This window comes from Miscanthus floridulus, chromosome 17, assembly GCF_019320115.1.
Source record: "Miscanthus floridulus cultivar M001 chromosome 17, ASM1932011v1, whole genome shotgun sequence".
Taxonomy (NCBI): domain Eukaryota; kingdom Viridiplantae; phylum Streptophyta; class Magnoliopsida; order Poales; family Poaceae; genus Miscanthus; species Miscanthus floridulus.
In genome coordinates, this window is record NC_089596.1 from 99,238,399 (window position 1) to 99,251,492 (window position 13,094).

At 51.9% G+C, this 13,094-nt stretch overlaps 2 protein-coding genes across 2 annotated transcripts; one reads left to right on the top strand and one right to left on the bottom strand.

Annotated features, from left to right (window-relative positions):
* Nucleotides 1-1,175: 1,175 nt before the first annotated feature.
* On the bottom strand, nt 1,176-2,833 carry LOC136516074 (cation/H(+) antiporter 15-like). The gene is made up of 2 exons (XM_066509475.1): nt 2,564-2,833; nt 1,176-2,159 (listed from the first exon to the last, which is right to left on the bottom strand). Exons 1-2 carry the CDS (start codon nt 2,831-2,833, stop codon nt 1,176-1,178), a joined length of 1,254 nt encoding a protein of 417 aa, XP_066365572.1.
* A 3,749-nt stretch (nt 2,834-6,582) lies between these two features.
* On the top strand, nt 6,583-10,940 carry LOC136516367 (trihelix transcription factor ENAP2-like). Its single transcript, XM_066509751.1, has 2 exons — nt 6,583-8,352; nt 10,520-10,940. Exon 1 carries the CDS (start codon nt 7,300-7,302, stop codon nt 8,332-8,334), a length of 1,035 nt encoding a protein of 344 aa, XP_066365848.1. The 5' UTR covers nt 6,583-7,299; the 3' UTR covers nt 8,335-8,352; nt 10,520-10,940.
* The last annotated feature ends 2,154 nt before the right edge of the window (nt 10,941-13,094 follow it).

Below are 13,094 nucleotides of genomic sequence, written 5' to 3' on the forward strand. Positions count from 1 at the left end.
AAACCTGCGTTTCTGTATTTCACGGCCGAACAGACAATTTTCAGTGGTTGAAGGGCCAAGGGCCAAGGGCAAGGGAGGCAGTCAGGCAGGGCTGCGTCACTGCGTGGCCGGTGACCACTGACGATTCCGCAGGCTTCGGCTGGCAAGGCACCAGAGCTTGACAGTTTTTGAACCCCGAGAGCTTGTTTTCAGAGTCCCAGAAACCCCGACGAGCACAGCATTTTTTTTTAAGGAAACAGCATATCTTTTTGTTGACAAGGAACACAACTATAGGCCCTATTCGTTTTGCTGAAATTTAATTTATGCTGATTTATTATAAAAAAAAAATAATATCCGTTCACTGAAAAGTACTACAAAAAGTAGTTCAAGCAAACATACTCAACCAAGAATGTCGGGGTGTGGCTTGCGTGGGAGAAGCTTAAGGTAAAGAGACTAAGATATACAAAGATATTCTATACGTAAGACACTAGCTAATAGTCAAAACGATTTATAATTTAAAATCGATGAGTAACTAATAGCTAATTGTTAGCTAGGCGGTAGGTAAGACATTAGCTAACTTATTATTAGTCAGGATCCAAACATAACCTCCGCTACTTTTTAGCAGCTAATATGTTCTAAAGAAAAAAACAATTCTCGTTTTTACATAGTCTAACAAATTAAAGTTGGTCAAATCTATATAAAAAAATACTAACATTTATAATTTATAATACCGAGGCTTTGTTTGCATCCATCCAACTAACTATTAAACGTGTTAGCTGGAAAAAAAAACTTGCTAATAGTTAATTGTTAGCTCCGTGGTAGGTGAGACAGTAGCTGAGAATCCAGACATGACCTCAGCCAATTTTTAGCAGCTAATTGTTAGCTATATGAGATCCAAATAAGCCCTAAATAAATATCAATAGATTAATTATAGAGTTAAATACACCAGAGGTCTATTAACTTGTGAGAAGGTTTCGGTTAGGTTCATCAACTTCCAAAGTCACTTTTTAGGTCCATAAACTTTGTACGCCGTATCACTTAGGTACATATCCCACAACGCGGGCTTCTCATGCTGATGTGGCCTGCTGACATGTCCTTCTGAAGTAGCTCTCGGCAATGCATTTTGTCAAACAACTTGTGAGCGAGCGCCACTGCCTCGGCGGTGAACATCGGATGCACACGGGGTCACCGTGCGCCTACTGCTCGAAGTACCGGAATGCGTTCACGATGCGGTCCAACGGCGTCGGGTTCCCGCTGCTATTGGACGACCTCGTGCTCTTCCGGTGGGGCTTCAGCACGGACGCGGCGCGGCCGACGAGCTCCGTGAGGTGGAGCACGATGAGCGACATGGGCGAGTCGCGGGAGGAGCCCGACGCCTCTAGCAGGTCGATCAGCGGCGCCGCGTGGTCCTCGCTGTAGAGGCAGGTGAGCACGCGGAGGTCGGCACTGAGCCGCGCGTGCTCCAGCGACCGCCGCTTCGCTCGCGCGAACTGCCCCGACGGGTAGTGCTCCGTCGTCGCCTTCATGGTGTCGCCCCCGTTGTTGTTGGCAGCCACCTCCACGATGCCCTGGATGTTGAGCATGAGCGCCAGCACGATGGCGTCCTGGAACGGCATGGTGAAGAAGAGCCCCGCGGCGACGCAGCCAACGAGCTTGCCCAACACGCAGAGCGCCACGAACAGCTCCAGCGCGCACCACTTCTCCGACGCCTCAGACCTGGTGAACTCGACGAGGTCGGTGCGGTAGCCGGAGAACGCCATGTAGACAGGCAGGAAGAGCACGATGAAGGAGTCGAGGCGCTCCGTCATGGTGGCGCCGATGGGCCTGCCGCCGTGGAGCACCAGCCCCAGCATCATGGGCCCGATCATGTACTTGAACCCGATGGCGTCCGTCACCAGCGCGGCGATGACCACCACCACGAAGGAGCCCTCGGAGAGGAGCGCCCCCGTTGGCGTGTCGCGCTTGTACGCGATGTACCGGTCGACGGGTCGCGCGACGAAGCCGACGAAGGAAGCCAGGATCTTGGCCGTGAAGGCTGGCGACCTGGCATCACCGATGAGGATGACCGTGGCGGTGCAGGCGCGGATGAACCACGAGCTGACGTCGGTGATGAGCGACGCCGTGAGCGTGATGCGGCCGAGGTTGGTGTTGAAGGCCACGTGGCGGTGGGATGACAAGCTCTAGTAGCGGCACGAGGCGCTCAGGTCTGTGGTGGCCGCGTCCTCGGTGCCGCCCTACTCCTGCCTCGCGTCGTGGGACTTCGCCCGCGACCCCTGCGCGGCATTCCCGTGCGGCCTCCGCTGCTACGCGGCCGCCGGCGCCACCAACTCCTCCTACCTCCGCGTCACCGCCGTCGCGCTCGACCCCGCGGGTTACTCTAGCGTGCTCCCCGCGGCCCTTCTGTCCTCGCTCCCCTTCCTCGCGTCGTTGGGGAGGCAGTACGAGAAGGTGGCCTGGTACATGTCCCTGATCTACGACAGGAATGACAGCGGGCCACGGCCGAGCCCAAGTAGCCCCTGCGGCGTCATTGCTGGTGTCGACGGCCAAGAGCAGCTGCTGCCGCCCCGACGTGATGGGCGCGTACGCGGGCACGGCCACACGCCGCCAGCGAGTCTAGGTACAGCAGTCGCGACGCGTCACGCGACGCCTGGTCCGCCAGGAACCCCTCCCACGACGGCGCCGCCGTCCCGAGGCCCAGCGGCGAGCAGGCACCAAACGCGTGCGACACCTGCAGCGTGTTCCCGGCGTCCGGCGGCATCGCGGGGCACGACGAGCTTGAGCTCGAGTGCGACGTGGCCACGCCGCCCGCGACCACCAGCAGCAGAAGCACCGACAGCATCCTAGCACCGCGCATGTCGAGGCCGCGACCGGACCTCCACGGCGTCCAGCGGCCGCAGCCGGAGCTCCGTCGGGCGCCGCGGCCATGGCCAGGCCGCCGATGGTCCCGTACGTGCTATGGATAACCACGTTCTCCTCCGGCAGCGTCACCTGCATGCCGTCGAACAGCAGCGTCACGAGCGGCCACGCCACGGCGGTGGTGTTGAAGCACGTGTCGAACCCTCCCAGCGAGGACACGGGCGTGTCGACGCGGCGCCGGACCCCTACTGAGGCTGGGCGCAATGCGCTCGCTGGTCCACCTCGATGTGAGCGGCAACGCGCTGTCGAGCTCGCTGTTCGGCGCGCTGGGGACGCTGTCGCCGTCGCCCACAAGCTGTTTGACAAAATGCATTGCCAAGAGCTGCTTTAGGAGGACATGTCAGCAGGCCACGTCAGCATGAGAAACCCGCGTGGCGGGATATGAACCTAAGTGATACGGCATATAAAGTTTATGGACCCAAAAAGCCACTTTAGAAGTTGATGAACCTAACCGAAACATCCTCACAAGTTAATGGACCTCTTGTGCATTTAACTCTTAATTATGTGTTATACTCTCATGGCAAGACCTTGTTTAGATCTATAGAGCTAATAATTAGCTTCTTTGAATCTAAATACATCCAGCTAATTGTTGGCAAATATCCAACTGATAACTTGGATCAAACCAGCTAATAAGACCGAAGCAACTTCTGAAACCTGGGAGTGCACGAGAGGTTCCTTCGGCAGTGCTACAACATTTATCGGGCGATGCCGCAAGCAATGACCACCACGGTCCACGGGCACGGCCTTGCTGCCCTGCCCCCTACAGTCCTACGGCGAAAGGACGTAGTGCGTGCTCCACGGTTTCCACCGGCCGTCCGGCTTAGGCAAGGTAACCGCCCTGCCTGTAGCAGCAGGTTTTCGGTGAAGCTGGAAAAACGCTTCCGCCGTTCCGCGCAAGAACCGTGCTGCTGACTCCTGAGAACGGTGCAACGCAAGTGGCGTGAAGGCCCTGCCCACCCAGGCACCCAGCTGGAGCGTTACCAGCGGGCAGCGTCGTGTGCCCGTCCCTCCGCCGTCTCCGTCAAGTCAACCTCGCGTTGCTGGCCGGCCGGTGTGAGGAGGACTCCTGATCCGAAGAGAGAAGCAAAGCAATCGGCGATGATGCACAGGTCTCTCCTCCTGACCTTGCCATGTGAGTACGTGACACGGCGTCGGTCCGGTCCGGCCCCCGGGCAGATGCACTCATGCACGCAAGACGGCGGAGATTGGTTGGGTCACGTCACGGCCGCCGGTTCAACTCTAGCGCCGCGGACGCGGACGCAGACGCGGAGACGGGGTCCTCGTTTGCGACGGCATGCGATGCGTTCCCGGCGCGGCGTCTGAGATCTGACTGCTAGCTCCTAGCCTCGAGACAGAGGACTTGTCTTGTATCCGGCGCCGCAGCGGCAGCTGCAGAGAGGAGTATGTAGTGGTACGAACTTGGTATTAATCGCGCGATTCAACGAAGACAGCCGGATCCAGGTACACGATCCGTGGCTGCCAGACCCCGTGGCAATTTGGGCAAAAGCAGCAGAGTCCGGCGCGGCGGCTAATACGGACTACGGAGACGCGTACAGCTAGCCGGCCAGCCAGCCCGGCCGGAAAACGGGGGCAGAGGTAAAGGCAAAGGCAAAGGCAAACCGACGGGCGGGCGACGTGTTGGTGTTGGTACCGGGCCGGCCGCGGCCGGCCGGGAATTGATGGGTGGGTGGTGGGGACGTGGGGTACAAGCAACCGAGCGTTACTCGCGGCGCTGGCCCGGACGGACGGACGCGGCCCCGGGGAGGGTCCACCCGCCGGCCGGCGCCGGTGGTTCCCAAGTCCACGCCGCGCGCCCACGCCTGCCTCGGCGCGTGCGGTTCGGTGCCGTGCCGTGCCGTCCGCGCCAGTGCGTGACAGGCAGGGGGGGGCTGCGCGGACTGCGGCGCGGCGGGCGCAGCGGCGTGGTGCTTGAGAGGAGCAGGAGCCCGTCCCAATTCAATGCTGCGGCCGGAGGCCGGATGGCCCGGCTTTCTCTGCCCGCCGGTCGCACGGCACGGGCACGAGCCGACTAGTCGGCAGCGCGTGGTGGTCTACTCTAGGGACGGGGGCTGGGCTACTGGGGTGGAGCCGTGGAGGGAGAGGCGCGCGCTGGCCACGTACACCGAACGGAGACGCGCCAGGGCGTGGCCGGCCTTCACGGACGGGCGGTGGCGGCCTCCGGTGTGGTCGTGTGGAGCGGCTGGTACGTGTACTTTTCGTGGCCGCCAAGGTGTGGTCCCCGGTCCTTGTTATCGACTCCGGGCGAGTAGGTACTCGTACTCCGATTTCCGTCGGCCGCGTCGAGATCTACGCGTTCTCGGCGGTGTTTTGGACTTCGAACGGGCCAGCCAAGGAAAGTATGGCTGTTCTTCCTGATTCCATCGAGGCTCAAAAGAGACGGCCGTGGACGACGGGCGGTGAGGTGAACGGCAGCTGAAGGAGAGGAGGTTTGCCACCTGCGTGACCGTGCGAAGCAAAACCATTTTCCCGTTAAGCAACTCCTCTAAACATAGAAGGTTGTTTAAATATCCTCAAAAAAACATTCAACGATTCAAAGCTTTTTTCTTTCTTGCGTAGAACGGTACCCGCACACATCTTGACTATTTAAAGAGACCACTGAACAGATTTTAGACTAATATAAAGTCATCGCAATCGTCTTGAATTTAATAAATACATCGTCTCCAAATAAAATAATTAACAATGAAGTTAAGGTGCAATCGGTTGCACGATTCGTCAAGCGCACGGCCCGTCTTCATCCATACTAGCACCCTCGCCCGACCTCGGCGTCTATGCCGCCCACCCCTTAGCACTTCCTTTATCTCCACGGCGCGATCACGGCTCCCGCGTCCCTCGACCCTGTCCTCCATAATCACAAGGACACCGGAGACCACTCGTTTAGTGCCGACCGCTGTTGTCTCCCACCGCCTCCATGGGTTGTGCCCTAGCCGCCCCGTCCTATCCTCTATCTCGACCACCACCATCGCCGGGTTGCGATTGTTCGCCCCTAAACCCCTTCTACTGCCGTCGATGACTAGATCCCCTAGCTTGAACTTGAGATCTTCTTCCTCTGTCGGTGACGCGCGGATGGGTCGCATGTGTTGCGTTTGTGAATAAATTAATCATAGTTATAACGGCTGTGTTAGATTGACCTCCTTCGGCGCTCGATACAAGCGCGCTGTATGCTTGTCTAAACTCTTCTACTTAATCCACTGATACGCAAAGCTTTTGTGTATTCGAGAAAAAAAATCATAGTTATGGACAACACTATTTCTATCGTAATGAACCTAAGCAAATGATGTTTAATTTATTTTACATGTTTAAAATGACCATTTCTCCACTTAGACCAAGGCACCAGAAGTAAGTTTTGACGGCTACACGTCTCATAGAGACGTGAAATGATGCACATATATTTGAATCTGCTACGGACGGATGAAGACGATGCGCCGATGATTTAGCATCGCGGCAGACCCCACGTCCAGCCGAGGTCCGCAGCGGCAAGCGCAATCTGCCGCGCCGCGCCGTGCCGTCCTCTTTGCCGGGCAACGTCGCCACGCCAGTCGCCAGTCGGCGGTCGCTTCCACCAACAGAGACGACAATAATTGCCCGCCACCCCGCACGCGGGCCCACCAGACCCCGTCACCCACCCCGCACCGCAAGCGCGCCGAGCTGAGTGGTTGTCTTCTCTCTCCGCTCCCCTTCCCCTCTCGCCGGCCCGCCACCACTGTGCTTCTCGCTTCGCTCCCTTCTCTCTCCTCCTCTTTCGGCGCCTGAACGCAAGCCGACCAACGGCGACCACCTCAGCAGTCACCCGCGATCCCACGCCCCCCACCTGACACACCCGCGCCCGCGCGCCTCCCGTGCCCTGAGGCCGCGCGAACTCCCCGCCCTGCCCCTGCCGCCCGCCATCCCCCTGGGGGCACGCCAGTAATTTACTGCCGCCACCGTGTGCCGTCCGGTCTCCGGACCGGCGGACCCCGGTGGGCTGTCGCCTCGCCTGCCCTGCCCTGCCCGCCTGCGCTACGACGCTGCAGGCCGTGCTCTCCCTCGCGTCGCGTCTTTATCCCCACCCACCTCTCTCCCTCTCCGAACCCAAAACCGACCGGCCTCGCTTTCGCCGGTTACCCGGTCAAACGCATCAAACGGCGGCACGTCTCCGATCGGGTCACCACGATGCCCTGCCCCCGCCGGTCAGGTCAGGTCGCCCCACCGCGTCGTCACGTGCGACGCGCGTGCCGTCCTCGGCCGGCGCCCCACCCCCCTCCCCCTCGCCGTGTCCTTTTATTCCACCCGCCCCCGCCTCACCGCCCGCACCCCCAATTCACGCCAGCACCACGACTTCCGTGCTCGTCGCCTTCTCGGGCTAGGGTTCGGCGCGAGATCTGATTCCGGGCGCCGGAGAGCGAGATGGAGGTGAGGGAGATGGCGATGGCCGCGGCGGCTGCGGCGGCGTCGGTGGGCGGTGGAGGAGGAGGGGTCAAGCTGCCGCCGCCCAATCCCAACCTGCCCTACAGGGAGGACTGCTGGAGCGACGGCGAGACGGCGGCGCTCGTCGCCGCCTGGGGCAGCCGCTACGTCGAGCTCAACCGCGGCAACCTGCGCCAGAAGCAGTGGCAGGAGGTGGCGGACGCCGTCAACACGCGCCGGGGAGCGTCCGCGCGCCGCCGCCCGCCGCGCACCGACGTGCAGTGCAAGAACCGCGTCGATACCCTCAAGAAGAAGTACAAGGCCGAGCTCGCCCGCAACGCGCCGTCCGGCTGGTCCTTCTTTCCCGAGCTCGACCGCCTCGTCGGCCCCACCCTCAGCACCTCCGCCTCCAAGAGGCCCTTGCCGTCGCAGGGTCCACAATTCGCTTTGCCCTTGCATCCACCAGCCGTGCGGAGGCCCCCATCGCCTTCGCCGTCATCATCCTCCCCGCCGCCGCCTATGGCTTTGCCTCTACCCAATTACCGCCGTGGGTCCCCGCTCCCTGCTGCTGCCCTCATCCAGAAGGAAGCTGCGGCTGCGGCGGCTGCTGTGTCTGATTCAGAGGACTCTGATGATGCCGGAGGCAACAACAATCACAATTCGCCCCGGTCGCCTTCGCGTTCGATGTCATCGCTCTCTGGCAGTAACAGGAAGCGCAGCAAAGATGAGGCCCGCAGCAGTGCTGACAAAGGTTTCAGGGAGCTAGCAAGGGCGATCGAAGCTTTTGCGGAGATGTATGAGCGTGTGGAGAGTGCTAAGCAAAAGCATGCGGTGGAGATGGAGCTGCAGCGAATTGAATTCCTGAAGCAATTGGAGGTGAAACGTATGGAGAATTTCGTCGATGCCCATGTGAAGCTGGCTAGAGCAAAGCGTACAAAGAAGACTACAGGGGGTGCTGCCGAGGGTGCTGGTGCGATGGAGTTGGTTGCCACCGTTGCTGCGCTGCCTTTCGTCTCCACCTCCACCTTCCTCTGATATTGAGGAAGAGTCTAGGTAAAGTCTGAATTTTAGATTAGCATTGCCCTAGGCTACTGTTCCTTTTCTTTTGTTCAATGGCTATGTTAAGACATTGTAATTCTACCGTGGATAATGCTCATGTTTCAGTTATCGACAAGGCTGTTATGCGTTATTAGAGAGATATTTTTTGAATGCTTGTACTTATGATCTTAAGAATGGATTAATCTGTTCGAGTCTAATTTGCTGGAGCATAACAATCTTTGGTGCCTCTAGCTTGTGATTGAGAATCTTGTATGATTTCGTCTCTCGTTACTGTTAGCGCTATTATTGGCTTTTGGTATCTCAAGTATCTGCATGTATGCTAGTATATCACTGTAGACAGGGTGTATGTGTATATCACTGTAGGCGGGATGTGTGCTATGACCTTGTGTTTTCCTACGATGCACGCTGATAACCTTTTCAAACTTGTCCCATGGTATGTGTACAATAATTTAGATTTGTTGAGTGACAATGATGGCAATATTTTCAGTGTGCAGAGAAATTATAATTGTACTTGTGTTGACCAAAGTAATTCTATATCGTTTTTTTTTTGACATTTTGCTAGCTTATAGTTAGGAAAGTACTAGCACTTATGTGTTTGAAACTGCTGTTGATATAAAAACGACATGCTCAGAAGAATGGAGATAGTTGTTTATATGTATGTAGGTGATCCTAACTCAGGTGAGACTGACAAGAATTCTATGCAAATATAGGCACAAACCAGCTTGAGGTTTTTAGTTTTTTTAAGTCTTTTTAACACTCATTCTTAGTGTGCATTTGACATTTTTATTTTGGGTTATTATATACATGTAAATTTGAAGTGGCTTTTGCCCATAATAAATACCTAAATACTTGCGATGGGAAGTTATGCTGGTGATCTGTTAAGATTTTATAAGAATATTTTGGATCTGTATGATTTTGCTGCTGTATTTATGATATTTATGTGTGACTCTGAACTCTGTGCTGAGTTAAAATATGGAATCTAGTTTTGTCACTACTTGTCCAAAGTGTAACCCACAGGATGAACAAATGTTTCGCTTGATAAGATGTATGTTTGTAGAGGATCTCTGGATTTGTTAGTTGATCTTGTAATCAACTCCAGACCTTAACTCTCCGGGAGAAATTAAATATTGTGTTATTGTTCTTTGAAATTGTTAGAAACTTCAAGCTTCTGACAACATATTACTATAAAGAGTTCAAGCTAGCTAAACCAAAACAATCTAACGTGTACTGGAAAAATATGCAATAACCTACTACTGAGATTTTGAATCCTAGACTGTAGGCCTTGATATTGTCTGACGCTTCTCTGGGTTTGAGGTCCAGATTGGTTTTCTATGCTTTACTACTCCTGGCATGAAGTGCTGAAAGTAGCTTTACATATATTAAGGTATAGTTGAGGAACCACCTGTTTTGTTCTAAGGTGCTTGTACAGCCACCAAGAAATAAGCTTGTCTGGTGAAACTACCTTTTGTGTCTATAAGTCTATAAGCCCAACAAGCCACTAAGGCATGAATTTTCAACGCTGATACTTTTGAAGATCCTCTCGACTCATGAACTGTGGGCAATGAGCCAATGATGGTCCAAAAATCCTTTGTCTGATTTGTGGTATATATGTAAAATAGACTGAATGCGTGTTCATTTCACTGTAAGAGAGCCTAACTGTAATGTGCCATCCAGATGGATTGTCTTATTTATTAACATGATTGTTGCTGCAGTTACATTTGCATTCTGTGTCATTCTAAAATACCATCTATGTAATTTATGACCCGAGTTCATTTTTTCAATATAAGTATTTATCACCTTCTATTAGAAGTCACAGGTGAAGTATTGTGAAATTGGCGGTCTCACATTTGGGTCAGGCCTCTAACTGTAGTAATAATTGAGAATAAGAATGATATCCCAAACCAAATAGAGGAGGTAGAGGCAAATAGTCCATCCAAACTAATAAGGCTCAGAAACTCGATTTATTGTTTGTTCTTTTAAACTAATGGGAAGCTCTCTTGTTAAGTAGCTAATGTTTTCATGCGTATTTTAAAGAAAACAGGTCCTGTTGACTTATTATTTTTCGTATTTGTTGAAATAAGTAAACCTTGATGGTACAATTTGATTGCTACTGTTCTCTTAAATGATCTATTGATTGTTTATCTACTACTCTCTTTTGCAGATCATCGGTGTCAATCTCATGCAATGGCATTCTCTGTCCAGTGAAAAGGACGGCTGGGTAGTAAAAACTACTGCCCTGGGTTAGTCTGAAACAGACCTATTCTTAGGTTCATGGCAGTTTGTAATCTAGTACATGATTAATTGAAGACTAGAAGTTCGTAGTGTAAAGCTTTGTTGGCAGTGTTTCTCCTGGCTGTTTACCTGATTGTTTTATTGACTGTGTAGCTCAGAGTGTCTGACCTTATCTGAGAAAATATGGTGAAGGAAAATGGTCTTGGAATCATTTCCTAGTCTTGTCTGGAAACATGCGATTCCGAGGTAGTTGCAATTGTAGGATGTTTGGCTTGACGAATGAGGTGCTGTCTTTTTCCCGATCCTCAATTTTATGTTTGATTTATGGAATAGGACGAGTTGATCTATCACCACCTGGTTTCTAGGCAATGGAGTCACTGCACTAAAGGGGTGATTGGTTATTCCTCCTAAATTTTAGTCGTTGTCCTATTAGATGTTTGGACACATGCATAGAGTATCAAATATAGATTAATTACAAAACTAATTACATAGTTTGCGACTAATTTACGAGACGAATCTTTTGAGCCTAATTAGTCCATGATTTGACAATGTTGCTACAGTAAATATGCACTAATGATGAATTAATTAGGCTTAAAAAATCGTCACGTGGAGTACTGACGGATTATGTAATTTATTTTTTTATTAATATCTGAACACCCCATACAACATTCTCCCGACACATCTCCTAAATTTTAGTAGCTGATCTAAACACCCCCTAAATTGATTAATGGGTTCAATGATATACCATCTCATCTAAAAATTGGGTGTTTCCTTACACCTGTGCTTGTCTCCTGGTCTCTTGAGTCTTGACTTGGGACTCCAACTGTGCAATTAGTTTTTTTTTCGTCTACATTTAATGCTCCATGTATGTATCGTAAAATTCAACGTGATGGCTACTGTAACATTTTTTGAGAAACTTTTTGGGAACTAAACACAGCCTTACTCATGGTACTCAGCCTAACTAATTGCACAGTTTGGTTGAAAATCGCGAGACAAACGTTTTAAGCCTAATTAGTCCATGATTAAACACTATTACCAAATAAAGACGAAAGTGCTGTAGTAGCCAAATTTTCAAATTTCGCGAACTAAATCCAGCCTAACTATGCACATTTGGAGTCTTGCAGTACATTTCAGTTTGATAAGATCAATTGAATAAGCGCACGAAACTGATGTCAATCTGGAAGCGACAGCAGGCTCCATTACTCCATTAGGTAGGGGGTAGCAGCCTAGCAGAGGCTGAGCCCTTGTTTAGTTCGCGAAATTTGGTTTTTGGGGCTACTGTAGCACATTCGTTTTTATTTGGCAAATAGTGTTCAAACATGGACTAATTAAGCTTAAAACGTTCGTCTCGTAATTTCCCACCAAACTGTGCAATTAGTTTTTCTTTTCGTCTACATTTAATGCTCCATGCACAGGCCGCAAACATTCGATGTGACAGGTACTGTAGCAACTTTTTGGAAGTTGGAGTGCAACTAAACAAGGGCTGAGACAGAAATCCAGGGCGCGGCGCAGCGAATGAGGCAGAATAATTCCCAACTGAAATATTTGATATGTGAAAAAATAGAATGTTTCAAATTTCAACTGAGATACTAGTCCCACGGAATGGTGCTAAACTAGTTTGTACACCCCCGTACCAAAATAACTGTCGTTCTCGCTTCTCAAAAAATAACTTTGGCTGATTTAGGCCCTGTTTGGCAGGGCTTCATTTCACCAGTGAAGCTATTTTTTTTTACTTCAGCTCTACGAACAGTTCTACCGGTGGAGCTGAAGCGGTTTTGGTAAACCGTTTGTCAAAATGGCTTCCCTGTGAGAGCATGTTTTTAGAGGCCTGGAGGAGGAGCCGGGAGAAGCCACTTTTTTGGCTCCATCCCACCCCAAATCACTGTGAGAGCGTATTTTTAGGGGCTTCACAAGTGAAGTTATTTTAGGCCCCGTTTGGCAGGGCTTCACTTCACTAGTGAAGCCATTTTTTTTTTGCTTCAGCTCCACGAACAGTTCCATCGGTGGAGCTGAAGCGGTTTTGGTAAACCGTTTGGCAAAATCACTGTGAGAGCATGTTTTTAGGGGCTTCACAAGTGACCGTTTGGAGCCGTTTTCTACCAAACGGGGTAAAGTAAGGCCCCGTTTGGCAGGGCTTCTCCACCGGCTTCAGGAGCCATTTGGAGCCATTTTCTACCAAACGGGGCCTTAATGTAAAAAATATTAATATTTATGATACATAATTAATATCATTAGATAGATCATCGGATCTATTTTTATAATAAATTTATTTAGAGATACAAATATTACACATATTTTCTATAAATTTAGTCAAAGTTTTACGACCAGGGAGTATGTAGGACTCTTTGACAGAGCAGTGCTTACAGAAGCATGGAAGGCTGGGGGCTTCCAGGTTCCAATCTCCCATTGCAGGCCACTGATGATCCGCCTTTAATCACGGTCCCACAACTCAAGTATCCAACTGAAAAGTCATTTTTGCGCACCTGACAGATGCGATGTCATAA

Bases quoted from the DNA above. Each gene is read 5' to 3' on its own strand.
- LOC136516367 (XM_066509751.1), top strand. From the start codon at position 7,300: ATGGAGGTGAGGGAGATGGCGATGGCCGCGGCGGCTGCGGCGGCGTCG.
- LOC136516074 (XM_066509475.1), bottom strand. From the start codon at position 2,833: ATGCGCGGTGCTAGGATGCTGTCGGTGCTTCTGCTGCTGGTGGTCGCG. The intron at 2,160-2,563 runs GTACGCGCCCAT...TGCCGCTACTAG, and splicing joins CGGCGTGTGGCCGTGCCCGC to AGCTTGTCATCCCACCGCCA.